Raw genomic sequence first — 14,610 nt, forward strand, 5'->3', positions numbered from 1 at the left:
CGGAGCGCGGTGTGTCCCGCTGGCGGCTTCGCTCTGGAACGGCGACTAGTACCTGGTGTGCGGCGAAGTGCGGTGGGTGTGCCCGAATCTCCCTCAGCGTTGTTTCTTGTTTCTCATTTAGGATCGGTGGTTGCCTATTTTACGTCGGCAAAGTTTCTTCTTTACCTTGGGCATGCCCTGTCCACTTGGGTGAGTAAAGGCACAACACCTTGCTGTTAAAAGTCTTCATAAGCTTTACATGACTTACTGCAGTAGATTCAGTTTTCATTAGTGCAGAGTAGTGTGGTACTCCGTTTCCCAAGGGCCTGGTTCTGTACCTTTCTATGCTTTTAAGTGACTGCAAAATCAGTGAGGCTCCTTATAGAGTAAGCTCTGAGTGAAAGAAATGAAGCATAATCTATAGAGCATGACAGACAGTCCATTGCAACATATATTCGAAGGACTTGTATACATAGTACACTTGCTAATGGGAAATACTAAATATTTACAATGGACTTATTACTACTACTCATTAGCAAACCTGTTGAGAGTTTGAGGAGATGTCTCTTTTTCTGAGAAAACGTTTGCCTTCTGAAATGCTTTCCTTCTGTACTAAAGCGACTTACTACACCAGTTTTTACTCACTTGAAAGTTACTAAAAAAAATATTAAATTAGGCACTAAAAATAGTCATCCTGGTTCTCTTCTATATGATATAATTAAGAATATATGTATATTATAATACAATCTTAAGTCTCCATCCGATGGCTTGATTCAAAAAGAAGTGGAAAGTTTCCTGCCTAATAGTCCCTGGTAGCCTTTAGCCCTGTATTTAGACTGGTTTAATGTGAGCTTTGTATAGCACGGAACAAATGGCTGATATACAGTTACAACATTACATGCCCAACGCTGGCAGCTCCTGGCTTTCACTCACCTGAAAGGTCATATTGCTGTTTCTGTTAATGAAAGGAGGCTTGGGGTGATATCAAACTCTTGTTTAAATAAGTGCAATATTTTAGCAATTGTTAATATTGAAGGAGCTGAGTGGTGATGTTTCTGTTTGGCTCACCGCTTTTCAGAGGCCAGGGTTGTTACCTGCCACGGTTTTTGTCAGTAATGCCCACAAAGTGCCTGACTGGCAATTTGGCCAACCCTGCTTACTCCTTCCTGTGGGTGCTTCAGAGCTGGCAGTGGAAGTGCTCTCAGAGTACCTGGGTGAAGGTGACAAAGTGGAGTTTGAAAACAGAGTTGTGCACAGTAACAAATATTAGACTGCAAGATGTCTATTTGGCTCGGCAATATTAACAGTATAGTCCTTGTTACAGTGTGGTTTTCTTTTGTGCAGAAGATCTTGACTCAAAAAAACTCAACCAAACCTTCTGAAACATCAGAAATATAGCTTATTTTGACAGAGCTGGGTGCAGGACTGTACCTTTTGTATCTCTGAAGCTTTAGTGTTCCTGTAGTCTGAATGTTGTTGCTAACAGGAAAAATAAACAAGCACTTTAATCTTCAGAACTCAAAGTAATAGATCATCTTTGTTCTAAAATGGCTGTGTCCACAATATAAAACCTGCTAGAAATGTGCTTTTGCTGTAATTGAGAGCTAATTTGGTTTCTGTGTTACTAAGCCATTCCCAAATACGGAGAGAACCTGTAAATGATTAAATGTGTCACATCTCCACAAACGCTCGGATTTGAACAAAGTCTAGACTGTATCTTAGGCGCTTGTTCAGTAAAGCATTTGGATGTGTGCTTGGCCTCAGTGATCTTGGTAGTCTGGACTGCACTGCTGAACTGAAGTCTCAAACCTTATGCTATTGCCTTTATGTTTTTAGTTCAGTGCTGTCTGTCACTCAGCAGTAAAGAAAGAACAGAATGAAACTGGGTTCACCTTGTTGGTGCCAGGCCTAGTGCTTGCCAGGGAGGTCAGTTGCAACTTGCCAGCCTTATCTGTGCCACTCAGACCTCCGGAGGCCTGTCAGTAGGTAGTAGCCTGGCTGCTGCTTAACTTCTTGGCTCCAGTTCTGAGATACATACAGTCTGAGGTGATTATAAGGATAACTATAATAACAGAAGAACAAGAACCTTCTTTAAAAGGATGATGAGGCTAAACAGCTGTACTTATTTGTTTAACAGCATTCAAATATCAACATTTTGAGACTTTTTAAAGTGGGATTAAGTATATAATCAAGGCTTTGCCCATTTCTGAAGGCAGTATTTACTTTTAAATTTTAGTAGATCTTAGCTTGAAGTTACATACCTGCTTCAACCTCTGTAATTCACTAATACTGTTCTTCTGTGACACTAATTTATCTTTGCTTGCTCTTTGTCATCTTTAATTCTTGAAATAAACTCATACTTCCAGGTTGGAACAGCTTTAGTTACCCCCAAAATTATCTGTGTGGATTGGCCTGATCAAAATCTGGGTACACATGTTGGGTAGGGTTGAACAGAGTTCACAGGCTCCTTAAATTAATTGTATAGCAAAATTATGATCTCACTGGAGTCAAAGGAATCTTCCTGTGAAATTCAAGTGAGATCAGGTTTTTCATTCTTGACAGTAGTGATTGGCACTGACTTTCACATATTTATTTTTTTTTTAAATGCCTTTTTCATCTTGGCACCATTCAGTAACTGAAACATCTCTGCATAAAGAAAAAAAAACAACCAAACAAACAACCCAAACTTCAGTTATGAAATTTTAACATGAAAGTATTCTTTTGGCTTATTTTTTTAGCTTAATAAACAAGTTACCTAGGTTAAGTATTTTAAGTGAAATTCAGTAAAGATGTACCTCAGGTCATATTAAGTGAATGGTAGTCTTGGGAAATTATATCCTTGTGTTTTCATTGCTGGAATACTTTCTATATACTTGTACTAGCCATGTAATAGAAGTGGAACATATTTTACAGAAGACTTTAGGTATCTCTGGAGAGTGAAAATGGGTTTGTTACATACGAGAGAGCACATCTAAGCTGATCATGCTTATGTTTGCATTTTTTAATTGGCTTTAGTTAGAAAATACACAAAATACCCAGAGTTTTTCCTTGAACAGGTGAAATTTTTCTTCCCACATGATTGGGATGTAATTTTTTTTCTGCCTGTGATTAAGGAAACAAATATGAATGTTTACACATTACAATCTTTGAAGAAACTTCCTTCAGAGAACTTCAGTAATACTAAAAGGCAAATTTTGTTTCTGTGTCTATACTACATTGAAGACTTTAATCAAACTTTGCAGTTATTTTGACCCTACAAATACCATGCTTTTTACTTATCTCGATTTCTATGTTATGTGTTAGACTTTGCTTTTTAAAAGTGCTTTTATGTTACACCTCTTCCAGCCCATAAGAATATTTGAGGTCATTAGAAATTTGTACTGTTTGCTGTATCACATAGCAATTGCTTATTTAAGATAAGGCAGCAGAAGAAAATAATTTAATGTTTGGTTTATAAAAGACTGACATTAGGGACCCTTACTAAACAACTGTGTCACAGATCTGTTACGGTAGCAAACCTAAAAATGTTTTGAATAGTATGAAAATTACTTCACTCGGATGTATTTACAGCATTTTGGGCTTTTTTTTCACCTGTAATAAGTTGTATCAGAACATTAAAATTTTGTATTCTAAGCACTAGGTTAAACTAGCAATAGGCTAAATAGTTTGAACCACCAATGAGTTTGCAATAGGTTAAATGAGCTCCGATATTCTACCTCTTAGTGATATGCCGATGCTTGACATTATTAAAAAGAGCTTAAATCCATTGACTTCAGAAACTTCAGTTAACATTTAGGACAACACTTTCCTTGATTTACCTGTGTCTGTCCTGGATTGTATTATAACTTGCTTTGGTTTGACTGACTCTTGTGTTTTAAAGTAGCATTTAAGCTTTGATTATCTGAGAACAAACTGCTGCCTTGAAAAGGTTTTAAATAGTATTGGTGATCAGTAAATCTGTTGGTAATATTTGATCTGTGCTGGAGAATCTGTGTAAGCTTTCTGAGGATTGTTGGATGTGGCCTGTAGCAGACTTTATCCTGTAATATTATAATAGAAAATATCTGCAATTTTTGATGTAGTATTACATGGTGTAATGTTGTGCTTGATTAGGACAGATGATCTTAGTGATGCTGGGATGAAATCAATGGTGACAGGATGTAGTCATAAAAACAAACGCCATAACAAAAAAACCCCTAAAGCACCAACCAACCAACAAAAAAAAAAAAACCAACCCCAAAACACCCACATCCCACCCCTGTGTGTGTAACAGACCTCTATTTTAATACAGATTTTTGTCAGAGCATTAGTAAAATGGTCAACTTGTGTCCTTGCAAAGTGCACATAGTAACGTTGTGTATGTATTCTCTGTTACTCTTAAAGGGAGATCGTATGTGGCATTTTGCTGTGTCTGTGTTCCTGGTTGAACTTTATGGAAACAGCTTACTCCTGACTGCAGTCTACGGACTGGTTGTGGCGGGATCAGTTCTTCTCCTGGGAGCCATTATTGGAGACTGGGTGGACAAGAACTCCAGGCTCAAAGGTTAGATGCCTGAGCAGGTTCTCTACTTAAAGATGGATCAAATTAATGTAAAAAGAGAAAGCTGGTAAGAGTTAACACCTCAAGTCAAATATGAGAACAAGGCTTGCTCAGTATTTTTTAAAAAGGGTAGTGTTTCAGAGTGGCAATGATTATACAAAAATAGTGTCAAAGACAGGAGGAAAACAGTTGTTTGTCATGATATGTCCACTACTCAAGCTAAACCTGTATGATATGTAGAGATACATGGAAATGCAAAAGGTAAAAAGCACATAACTTTAAGGACTGTGGACCAAGTTCTTTACAGTCTGATACTAACATACACTTGTGTTATTTGTTCTCTTCTGTCTGGACATAAACATCTTCCACTTAAGGGTAAAGGTGCACTGCACTTGCCTTATACATATTTTAAATATGCATGCTGTAATCTGTTTTATAAATAACATGGCAGCATGGTCTTCATACGCATTTTTACTTTCCGAGAGCTTACAACATAGCATCACTTCCATGGTGCCCTGAATTTAGAGACTCAAGCCAAGTCCTGTTTTTACCCCTGTAATAGTGTCAGCACTTTAATATGTACAGTTTGGGTTTTGATTGAGAAAAGACCTACTCGGACTGTAGGTTGTTAAGAGCTATGAATTGTTAAGAGCTAGAGACTTACATCAGACATTAATTTGTTTCTCTAAGACAGTGGAAGATTCAAAATCTAATAAGTAGTGTAGTTTTACCATTTACATTTTGGGGGTATAATAGGAAAATAAAAAAAATTTTAAGAATCTCTGCATGTTCTATAACTATAACCTCCTTAAGTTTATACTTAGCTCGTTCTTATGTTCATAACTGTTGCTTTCTGTTTTGATTTAAAACAGTGGCCCAGACATCCTTGGTTGTACAGAATGCATCTGTCATCCTGTGTGGTATTCTCCTGATGATTGTCTTCTTGTTTAAGACACAACTTTTGACCTTATACCATGGATGGCTTCTTGTGAGTGCTTGAACTTGTTAATAAGGATTTAACTTGCAAAGAAACTTCAGGGAGCATGGGAGATAGATTAATTTTTATTTTTCTCTGTAGACTGTTTAGACGTTCCTGGGAGCAAAAATTGGCAAATGAAACTTTGAGTTAGTTGACTAAACAAAGGTGGTTGTTTTCTGTCAGGAATTACAGAGTAGACTTGGTCTTGTTTTGTCTGAATGATAACACTAAAATGTATGGATGCAAATGTAGAAGTATCTCTTCTGGTTGTACAGAATAGGAGTAGAGATCTCTCTTAATAATTTTTCTCACATTGTAACTCTTTCTCCCTGTTTCTCTAGACGATGTGCTATATCCTGGTTATCACAATAGCAAATATTGCCAATTTGGCCAGCACTGCCACAGCGATCACAATTCAGAGGGACTGGATTGTTGTGGTTGCAGGGGAAGACAGAAGCAAACTGGCAGGTGAAATATGTTGCATTTTAATACCTTAAATGTCTTTTCCACGCTTGATATTTAGACTAGATTTTTACAGAGGTCAGCACAATTTTGAGCTTCAGATATTATGAGAAAATAGCAGGTAAAACAGTCAGCATTTATTTTCCTCTTCCTTGCTCTAGTCTGCATTTAACTGAGATTAGAAATTACTGTTATGATTACAATTCAGTTAGGCATCCCTAAACTTGTTTTGTCCTCCTTTTACTTCTACTGCAGCTTTTTCAGGAAAACTTTATTCTTGCTGAACAAATAAACATGCACCCCACTCTTAAATCGAATAACCAGTGTTTAATAGAAAAGCTGTTTAACTTCCAGGCACTTAAAGCCAAGTGTTGCAATACTTTATTTTTAGGTCCCTGGAATGAAACAGAAAACTGTTGCGTAACTGGATTCCTCACATAGGATCAAAGAAAGAGGTACATGAGAATGAAGTCCAGAACAGTAAAGTAGGTGGATCAGGAAATTGCCAGTAGGAAATGCAGTGCATGCAGATACATTTGAAATCTTGCACTTCTCTCGCATAATATGTCTAGCTCAAAGCTGTGAACACTTCTCTGCAGCTGGAACTGAAAGCTCTGTGTTCCTTTGACATCTGATACCTTTGGTATTAGACTACAGGCTCAATCTCTTTTGCCTAGTAAATATTCTTCCTTCATTTTCCCCTTTCTTGCACAGTGGCATGACATTATTAGGAGAGAGAATGAGTTCCCATTCAATTTCTACTGCAGCTTGGTGGTAGTGACACTGCTTAAATGTGAGAGATTGTTTGGGATCCTCCCCAAGGATGCATCGAATCTGACTCTCCTTTGCTGGGGAGTACTCCTAGCCACAAGGCCGCTCACACCAAGGGGTGTATGATTGATCTTTGGCTGTGCTGCTGCTCTGATTCTAACAGACAGTGTGGGAAGCAGCATTTTTCGTGACAAAATTAGGCAAGCTGTATGGGCTCTGAATCAACCCTATAAGGGGACTTGAGCCTTCCCAGATAGAGGAACTGATACAGAACTGCAAACAAGGCACAGAGTAGCTTAACATTGCCAAGACATTTATAGCTCACTAAAATAATTCTGGAACTAAAGTTTTAAGTCTGACACTTGTGGAGTTTAGATACTTCTAGGCCTAGACTGCATTTCAGGTTCTGGACTCTTAAGTTTTGTATGAAGCTGCCTAAATTGCCCATGAAGTTCTGTTTACGTGCCAGAGTCCTTTTAGGGATTTGAATCCTATATTGCAGTTTTATTCTTGATGTTTATCTCCAATGAAGGAATCTTATTTCCCTATCTCATTCAGGAGAGGCTAGTTCTTAATTAGATGCATTAGAAGTGTCTTGCTCTCATTTCCCAATATACACATTTTCCATCATAGTTTTTATTTTGACCTTGCAGTGCCTTTCTAGGTCATGTCTGTTGTAGAGCGGCAGTACAGGTTAACTTTATGTGTGTGAATCACAAGTAGAAAATATTATCTATCTGAAAAAACCTTAAAGTTCTAGTGGTTCTCATTAACCTTTCTTGTGTCAGATCTTATTCAGCAAATTATCTCCTCAATCCCTGTCCTACTTACTACACATGAGATAAAGTATGGACCACACCTGCAGAGGCATGCTGCATGGGAGGCAGTCCTGCCTTTGTACTGCTTCGTGATCTCAGGCAGAATTACGTGGCCACTGACATTCTGTACTGAAAAATCAGGCAAGGGGTAACTCTGAATTCTGATGCAACTTAATTTAAAAACAAAAGAACCCACTGAACTAAGCACCTTGGTTCAACAGATCTATCCAAAAGATCTCTTCCAGGGCATCCAGCCTGGTTTGCTATGTGTTTAATCATAATGAGACTGTTGAAATTCCTTAACTTAGAAAATTAAACGCTGGCATTGGAATAGGCAAATAAAAAATTGCCTTGGCTTCCCCTTCTTCATTGGCCTTGATTAATTTTTTCCATTCATTCTTTACTTTGTGCCTTTCCTGAGTGGAAATACTAGCTCTGGACAAGTAAGTCAAAACAAAGCTTAGTTATTGAAATTTCTAAAGCCAAATATTATGCAAGTATCATCTTAGTCAGATAGTTAACACTGGATTGACTTTGAATTTTAATAGAATAACCTAAACATTTCTTTGAATGACAAGGAGCAATTCTCTGCCGATTCAAAAAAAGCAGCTTCATACTGCTTTACAGTTTCACTTGCCCTTCAAAAGCTCTAATTTCATAGTAGAACCCTAAAATGGGTTTGATACATACTTCTAAGCAGCCTGAAGCCCTAATGTGCAAAACCATTGAGCATCTAGCAACTGTTAAGGGTGGACATTAATGGGAAACCCAGAGGAGCCCAGAGGGTGTAATGACACTAAAGGGTGAGATCCCCTGCCAGCAAATGGAAGATGCATTTGTGCTAAGAATGGGTTGATTATTTTGACCGTAAACATCAAAGTGTGGAACAGAAAGGAGTAAGGACTTTGCTCAGTAAATGTCTACAACCGATGTGACTCGGTAAGGAAATTTAGAGCCAGTTTCAAAGGTCTGCTGCTATCATGGTGGGTACTGTGGTCACCAGTTATTAGAAGTAATGGAGGAGATTAAGAAATACATGCTCCATTATTGGGAGATAGTAGTTGCTAAAATTATCTTTACAGGAAAGGCTCTCATCATATGAGATTTCTATTAGTGTCTGGAGTTGTGCATGCTGGATTTGAATGTTACAGGGACAGGCTTAGGAGTCCATATGCCACTAGGACGTAAGGGTAATCTGATCTCATGACTAACAGTGTTACTTGCAGGAATACACTTCCACTGTAAACCCAGCATGCTAAACCTGGAAGAACTCATGCAGCAAAACTGGTGGGAGTAGGGATTTGGTTTACAAACACCTTGGTTGGTCTGAATAAACATTGGAACAGTCTAAAGATGCCCCTGGTAGGCAGTATAACTCCTGCACTTACTGGAATCACTTCCAGTTAGGGCAGGACTTCTCAGCTTGATGTGTCTACATGTGCAATCCTCAATTATGTTAGCAAATATTTCACTGTAAGTGTTTAGCAATTACTCATAGCATCAAATCATTTCTGACAGATATGAATGCCACAATAAGAAGAATTGATCAGTTGACCAATATCTTGGCCCCAATGGCAGTTGGTCAGATAATGACATTTGGCTCCCCGATGATTGGCTGTGGATTCATTTCTGGCTGGAACCTGATGTCAATGTGTGTGGAATATCTGCTGCTCTGGAAGGTTTATCAGAAAACTCCTACTCTGGCTCTCAAATCTGCAAAAGTTGAAGAATCGGAACTGAAACAGCTGAATGTAAAGAAAGGTATTGAAAATGCAAAACTGTTCAAATTATAATCAGTATATTGCTAACATATAGTGAGGTAGGATGCTGCTAGTATAAGTGCTGAAGAGACACGCTGTCTTCCCAACCAGCAGGTCTATTGTAGTAGCAGGTCCAGTTCAGCTATTGGACTAAGCTGATGGCAGCCTAGGATAGGGGAGCAAGATGAAGAGCGTAGAAGGCTCTACTGGTTTGGTAGTGACTCTTGAATGCTCCTGAAGAATGAAGCATTTGGCAAATGTCAATATGTAGGAAACATTTCTTAATCTTTACTATTGCAGTGTTCTATTTCAGTAGGCAACTTGCATTTTTTAAAAGTTGCATAAATAACTTCGTGTGTCTCACTTTCTGTATGTGGAGTTTGTTTCAAACTTGACAGTGTAACTGCTCGGGCACCCAAACATATATACAGCTTCTATCCACACTACTGATCTAAATACTGCTGTGAGTTTTCTGGATTTTTGTTTGTGACTGGTGGAAGTGCCTTTCCCCTGTATTAAAGTGAAAAAGGAATTGTAGAAAAGCATGATCTGAGATGTTTTTAAAGTTAAGTTTTGCAAGCTTTTAGCTTTACTAGGCTTCAGCAAGCATCTCTGCCTTGGTTCTTCTACCATGACATGAGATACTGACAGATATTGAAGTATTTCCTACTTTCTGTGGTAAGAGCATTTAAACATACAAAGCTGCGTTATGTGTTAAATGAGTAATTTGTTTATGGAAATAGAGCAGTCAGAAGCCTACTGAAAAGAAGCAGGCTATGCTTTCTCCTACCATAGTTTAATTAAATAAGCAGGAGCTTAAGTTGATAGGGATAAACTTTGCTTGATCTTACTATACAGGTGGGATTTAAGGTCAATTTAAAATATTAAATAATTAGGGGAAGGTTGATTGCAGCATTTAACTGATGCACTTCGGCAGCAGTGAACTTACTAGCTGCAAACAGCTGTCTTGCAGTTTACACTCTGTGCTTTCCAGGCAGGAGTGTATCTAACAGTTGCATTTCTGTTTACAGAGAGTGACATGAAACCTGCTGAAGGAGTGCAGTTAATTGTTGAGAAAGATGTAACTGGCTTTGAGCCCCAACAGGAGAAGGAAGTCAGCTGCGCTGCCCGGATTGCTGAACCTTTCATCACGTTTCGTGATGGATGGGTTGCATACTACAACCAGCCAGTGTTTCTTGCAGGCATGGGTCTTGCATTTCTGTATATGACTGTTCTGGGCTTTGATTGTATTACTACAGGCTATGCATACACTCAGGGTCTGAGTGGCTCTGTGCTAAGCCTCCTCATGGGTGCCTCAGCAGTCACTGGAATCATGGGAACAGTAGCTTTCACTTGGCTTCGTCGCAAATGTGGCCTGGTTCGCACAGGCCTTATTTCTGGAGTGGCTCAATTTTCTTGTCTGGTCTTGTGTGCCATCTCTGTATTCATGCCTGGAAGTCCTCTGGATTTGACTGTTTCCCCATTTGCTGACATCAGTGCCAGGCTGTTTGAAAGTGAACCATTACCTACTATAGCATCTCCAGAAGATAAGCCTGAAATGGTTTTTGCAACTGGAATGCCTACCTTGTTAAACGGGTCTGCTACTCCTGCTAACAGTGACCCAGAGATGAGTCCTGAGCCTGTGCCTTTAATCTCTGTTAGTCTCCTGTTTGCAGGAGTCATTGCTGCTAGAGTTGGTAAGTATTATGTCTCTAGTAAAATCCGATCTATTGACTGCTTTTAATTCTAAAAATTACAGTCTGACTAAATACAGATTTGAGTTTAGAATTATAGGGTACAATTGAAGTGTTATATCAGGTTTCTAAGGGTAATTCATTATACTTCACATAAAAAATGAAATTATATTGCAATAGTATCATCAGTGCAGAGACTGCAGTACTAATTTCTTACATACCCTATATCACTAATAGGAGAAAAATTACCATTGGAGATGAATGTAACGTGCTTTTTGGAATGCTTATCTCTAAATGATCTTCCTTTGCAAGCAAATAAAACCATTTGTTAATAGGAAACAGAACTAAACATATCTGCTATGAAAATCTTCAAACTTAGCAGTTTACTAAATGAATCAATTCATTAAATAAATTGTCTAACCTTTAAACTTATCACCAGCAAAGGACTTTAGAACAGAAACTTTGCTTTGGATGACAGCTTATGATTTTTTGAGGAACTGCTGGTTAGTGCAGTGTTAGTATCTGTCAGCAGAAGAGGCAAATACGTACATGTAATAACAGCATTTCTCTGCTGCGGATTTTTTTGGTACTTTTAATTTCTGCAGCTTTTGCTGAATTTTGGAGGAATAAAATACTTGATTCATATGTATTAAGTTTGCTTGCAAGATAAACTTAAAACTGAATCACTTATGGACGAAACAGTATAGAAGCTAGTGTCAGCTGAGTATTGTAAATTATTATGTATTCTGCATAGTTTAAAACATGTTTGCTTTTTTGCAGCCATCTTATGCAAAACTTAGCAATTGTAGCTAGTGTGAATACACTGATGATCATTGTACCCATACAATGACCAGAGGGATGGAACATCTCTCCTATGAGGACAGGCTGAGAGAGTTGGGGTTGTTCAGTCTGGAGAAGAGAAGGCTCTGGGGAGACCTTATTGCAGCTTTTCAATACTTGAAGGGAGCCTGTAAGAAATATGGGGCCAAACTTTTTAGTGGGGCCTGTAGCAATAGGACAAGGGGAAATAATTTTAAACTAAACTTGATAGACTTGTTGAAGCAAGATGTGACAGGCAAGTTAATGTATCAAGCTGTATGTATTATTTCAGGAAGTATTAAGAAAGGGAAAGTAAATTGCTCTTGGCTGTCAGTGTGAAATCCATTCTAGTCTGACAAGCGGCTAGCTTATCCTGTGCATTTTTGTCAGAAGTGAGTGTTCAGAAGTATGGATTGAATTGTGCCGCTAATGGAAGCTTACTGCAAGAAGCCTAGTTGTATGGATAACTCTTTTTTTGTTTGTTTTTTTCTGTTCTCTCTCCATAGGCCTTTGGTCCTTTGATTTGACTGTCACACAGTTGCTCCAAGAAAACGTGGTAGAATCTGAAAGAGGCATCATAAACGGTGTCCAAAACTCCATGAATTATCTTCTTGATTTGCTGCACTTCATCATGGTCATCTTGGCCCCAAACCCTGAAGCGTTTGGCTTACTGGTGCTTATTTCTGTGTCTTTTGTTGCAATGGGCCACATAATGTACTTCAGATTTGCCCAAAAAAGCTTGGGAAAACAACTTTTTGTTTGTTGCACTCCTGATCCCAAAGCGGTCTCTGACAGTTCACCACCTGCTAATACATCTACTGTCTGAAAGGATCCACTTCTCTTACTAACTTCATACATAAATATAATGGTTAAACACATATATATACTGCCTTTTGTGACCCTAAGGTGTTTCTCTAGAGTTGAATGTGTAACTTAACAGTTTGAGGAAGCTGTCCCAAGACAGCTAAATTCATCGTACAGTGACCCTGTAAAAACATTTCATGTTTGGCAGAGGACAACCTGGTTTGATTTTGACAGCTGGTGTTTCAAAGGATCGCCACAAGTCACATATCTAGTATTTGATCACAAAAATAGTGTTGAATTTCTGTTGGTGACCCCCCTCGGTGATACTGTTTAGTGATTTTTTTTACATACTCAATTTGTTTGTGAATTCTGAACAATTCTTGTGCTCATTTAGCAAAACAAGGATTTTTTTTTTTAGTTGCTTCAGAATAACTTGATAGTATTTGGTTTTGTGGGGATTTTCTGTTTTTCTCTACACTGAGCAGTTCTGCTCCCTGTCTTCTCAAATTGGTATCAACATCCTTCTTGAATTCCTGAAGCAGACTCTGAAGTTCTGATGTTTTCCCAAAATACCTTTTTAATATTCTGTCTGGTTTGGTTTAACTTTACAGAAACACCTTTGTAGGTTTCTTTGCATGTTTCCTTACCAATATGACAAGTGCTAGGTAAAAGGTATTGTATTATGCTTTTGTTGCACTTCATAAAGTAAAACATAGCCTCATTTTAGCAGAAGCTATTGATGTAACATTATAAAGCATGGCTTTTTAAACTGCAAATGACAGATCTGCTCAGGTTTGATGTAGCAGGAAGTGCTAAGGTCAGGAGTACTGGTACAGAAAGATAAAGTCTAGGGCTAACTTAGTTTTTGCCTCAGATTACAAGCAGCTTTAGTTTATTTTTGAGTGCTGTTGTTTTCAGAAACCCTAATGAAGCCTGATGCATTGGAAAACTATTAGTATTCCAGGCAAAAGTAGTAAAGAAGTGGATTACTTGCATTTATCTGTTTTACATGTATGTGAATTTTGACTTAGTTTGTTCTAAAATACTGCTAAACCAAGGAGATGTTGGACTGTGTGGCCCTCTAAAGCAACTTCAGAGCAATGAAGAATGATATATCCCTCTGTTTTTCAAGAAGTTCTTGTGGGTTTGGGTGCTTTTGTTTTGTTTTGTCCCCTGTACATGTACTAACACCGTACTTCAGTCGTTAACTGTATGTGCACTTTTGTGGAAGCACTTTGCTTTCTCAGTAGAGTTGAACCCAGTAGTGTTCTCAGTTTTCCTACAGCATGACAGTGTGACTTTTAAACTTAAATCTTTGTAGAATGTTTGATTGCAAAATAAGTAGTATGCAAAAACATATGTCAGCAACTTGTGAAAAGTACCATCTGTAGCTTTTAAGTTTTTTTTAATTTTAGGTACTGTCCTTCACACAGCCATCTATGTTGCCGGACTTCAACCCTGGAATGTAAGTGTGTGAACTCCATTGACCTTAAAGGCATTACACCAGGGCTGAATCTAGGCCATTCATCTTAAAACTTGTAATGATCACATTGATATCAAACTAAATAGAATGCAAAAAAAAAAACAACCCAACCCTCTCACAGAGAATATTTTGTAAGAGGAGTAAAAGTGAATGAATGGGAATCCAGTGTACAACCAATGTACTTGTAGCCCTCAGTATTCAATAACTGGATGTTAACCTTTTTTCTCCTCTAATGGACCAAAACTAATAATTACTGCAAGTTTCTCAGGGATGTTTTCTCTAGGTTTATAAGTGTTTATACTTTGACCAAGCTTTTGGGTCTTGTTTTGGGTCTTGTTTTGATATAATAAAGTGTGTAAATTAGAGTAGTTTTAAAATTTGTTACTCAATCCTGAGTGTAACTTCTTAAGGAAAAGGGAATTCTGCCATCAGCAGAATTTAAAAATCAGAAGACAACTAGAACAAGCTTATCTAGATTTGTAGAATAAAGATGCCCAAAGG

The 14,610-nt window shown here is 38.1% G+C and overlaps 1 protein-coding gene across 1 annotated transcript; it reads left to right on the top strand.

Moving 5' to 3' along the window:
- Positions 1-121: 121 nt before the first annotated feature.
- Positions 122-12,772, top strand: SLC40A1 (solute carrier family 40 member 1; the record flags this gene model as incomplete). The annotated part of the gene is made up of 7 exons (XM_010174269.1): positions 122-189; positions 4,363-4,522; positions 5,392-5,507; positions 5,840-5,966; positions 9,068-9,310; positions 10,341-11,006; positions 12,329-12,772. Coding segments are annotated over 7 exons (1,700 nt in total), but the record flags the coding sequence as incomplete, so codon positions are not given.
- Between the last annotated feature and the right edge of the window lie 1,838 nt (positions 12,773-14,610).

This window comes from Antrostomus carolinensis, unplaced genomic scaffold, assembly GCF_000700745.2.
Source record: "Antrostomus carolinensis isolate BGI_N321 unplaced genomic scaffold, ASM70074v2 scaffold49008, whole genome shotgun sequence".
Taxonomy (NCBI): domain Eukaryota; kingdom Metazoa; phylum Chordata; class Aves; order Caprimulgiformes; family Caprimulgidae; genus Antrostomus; species Antrostomus carolinensis.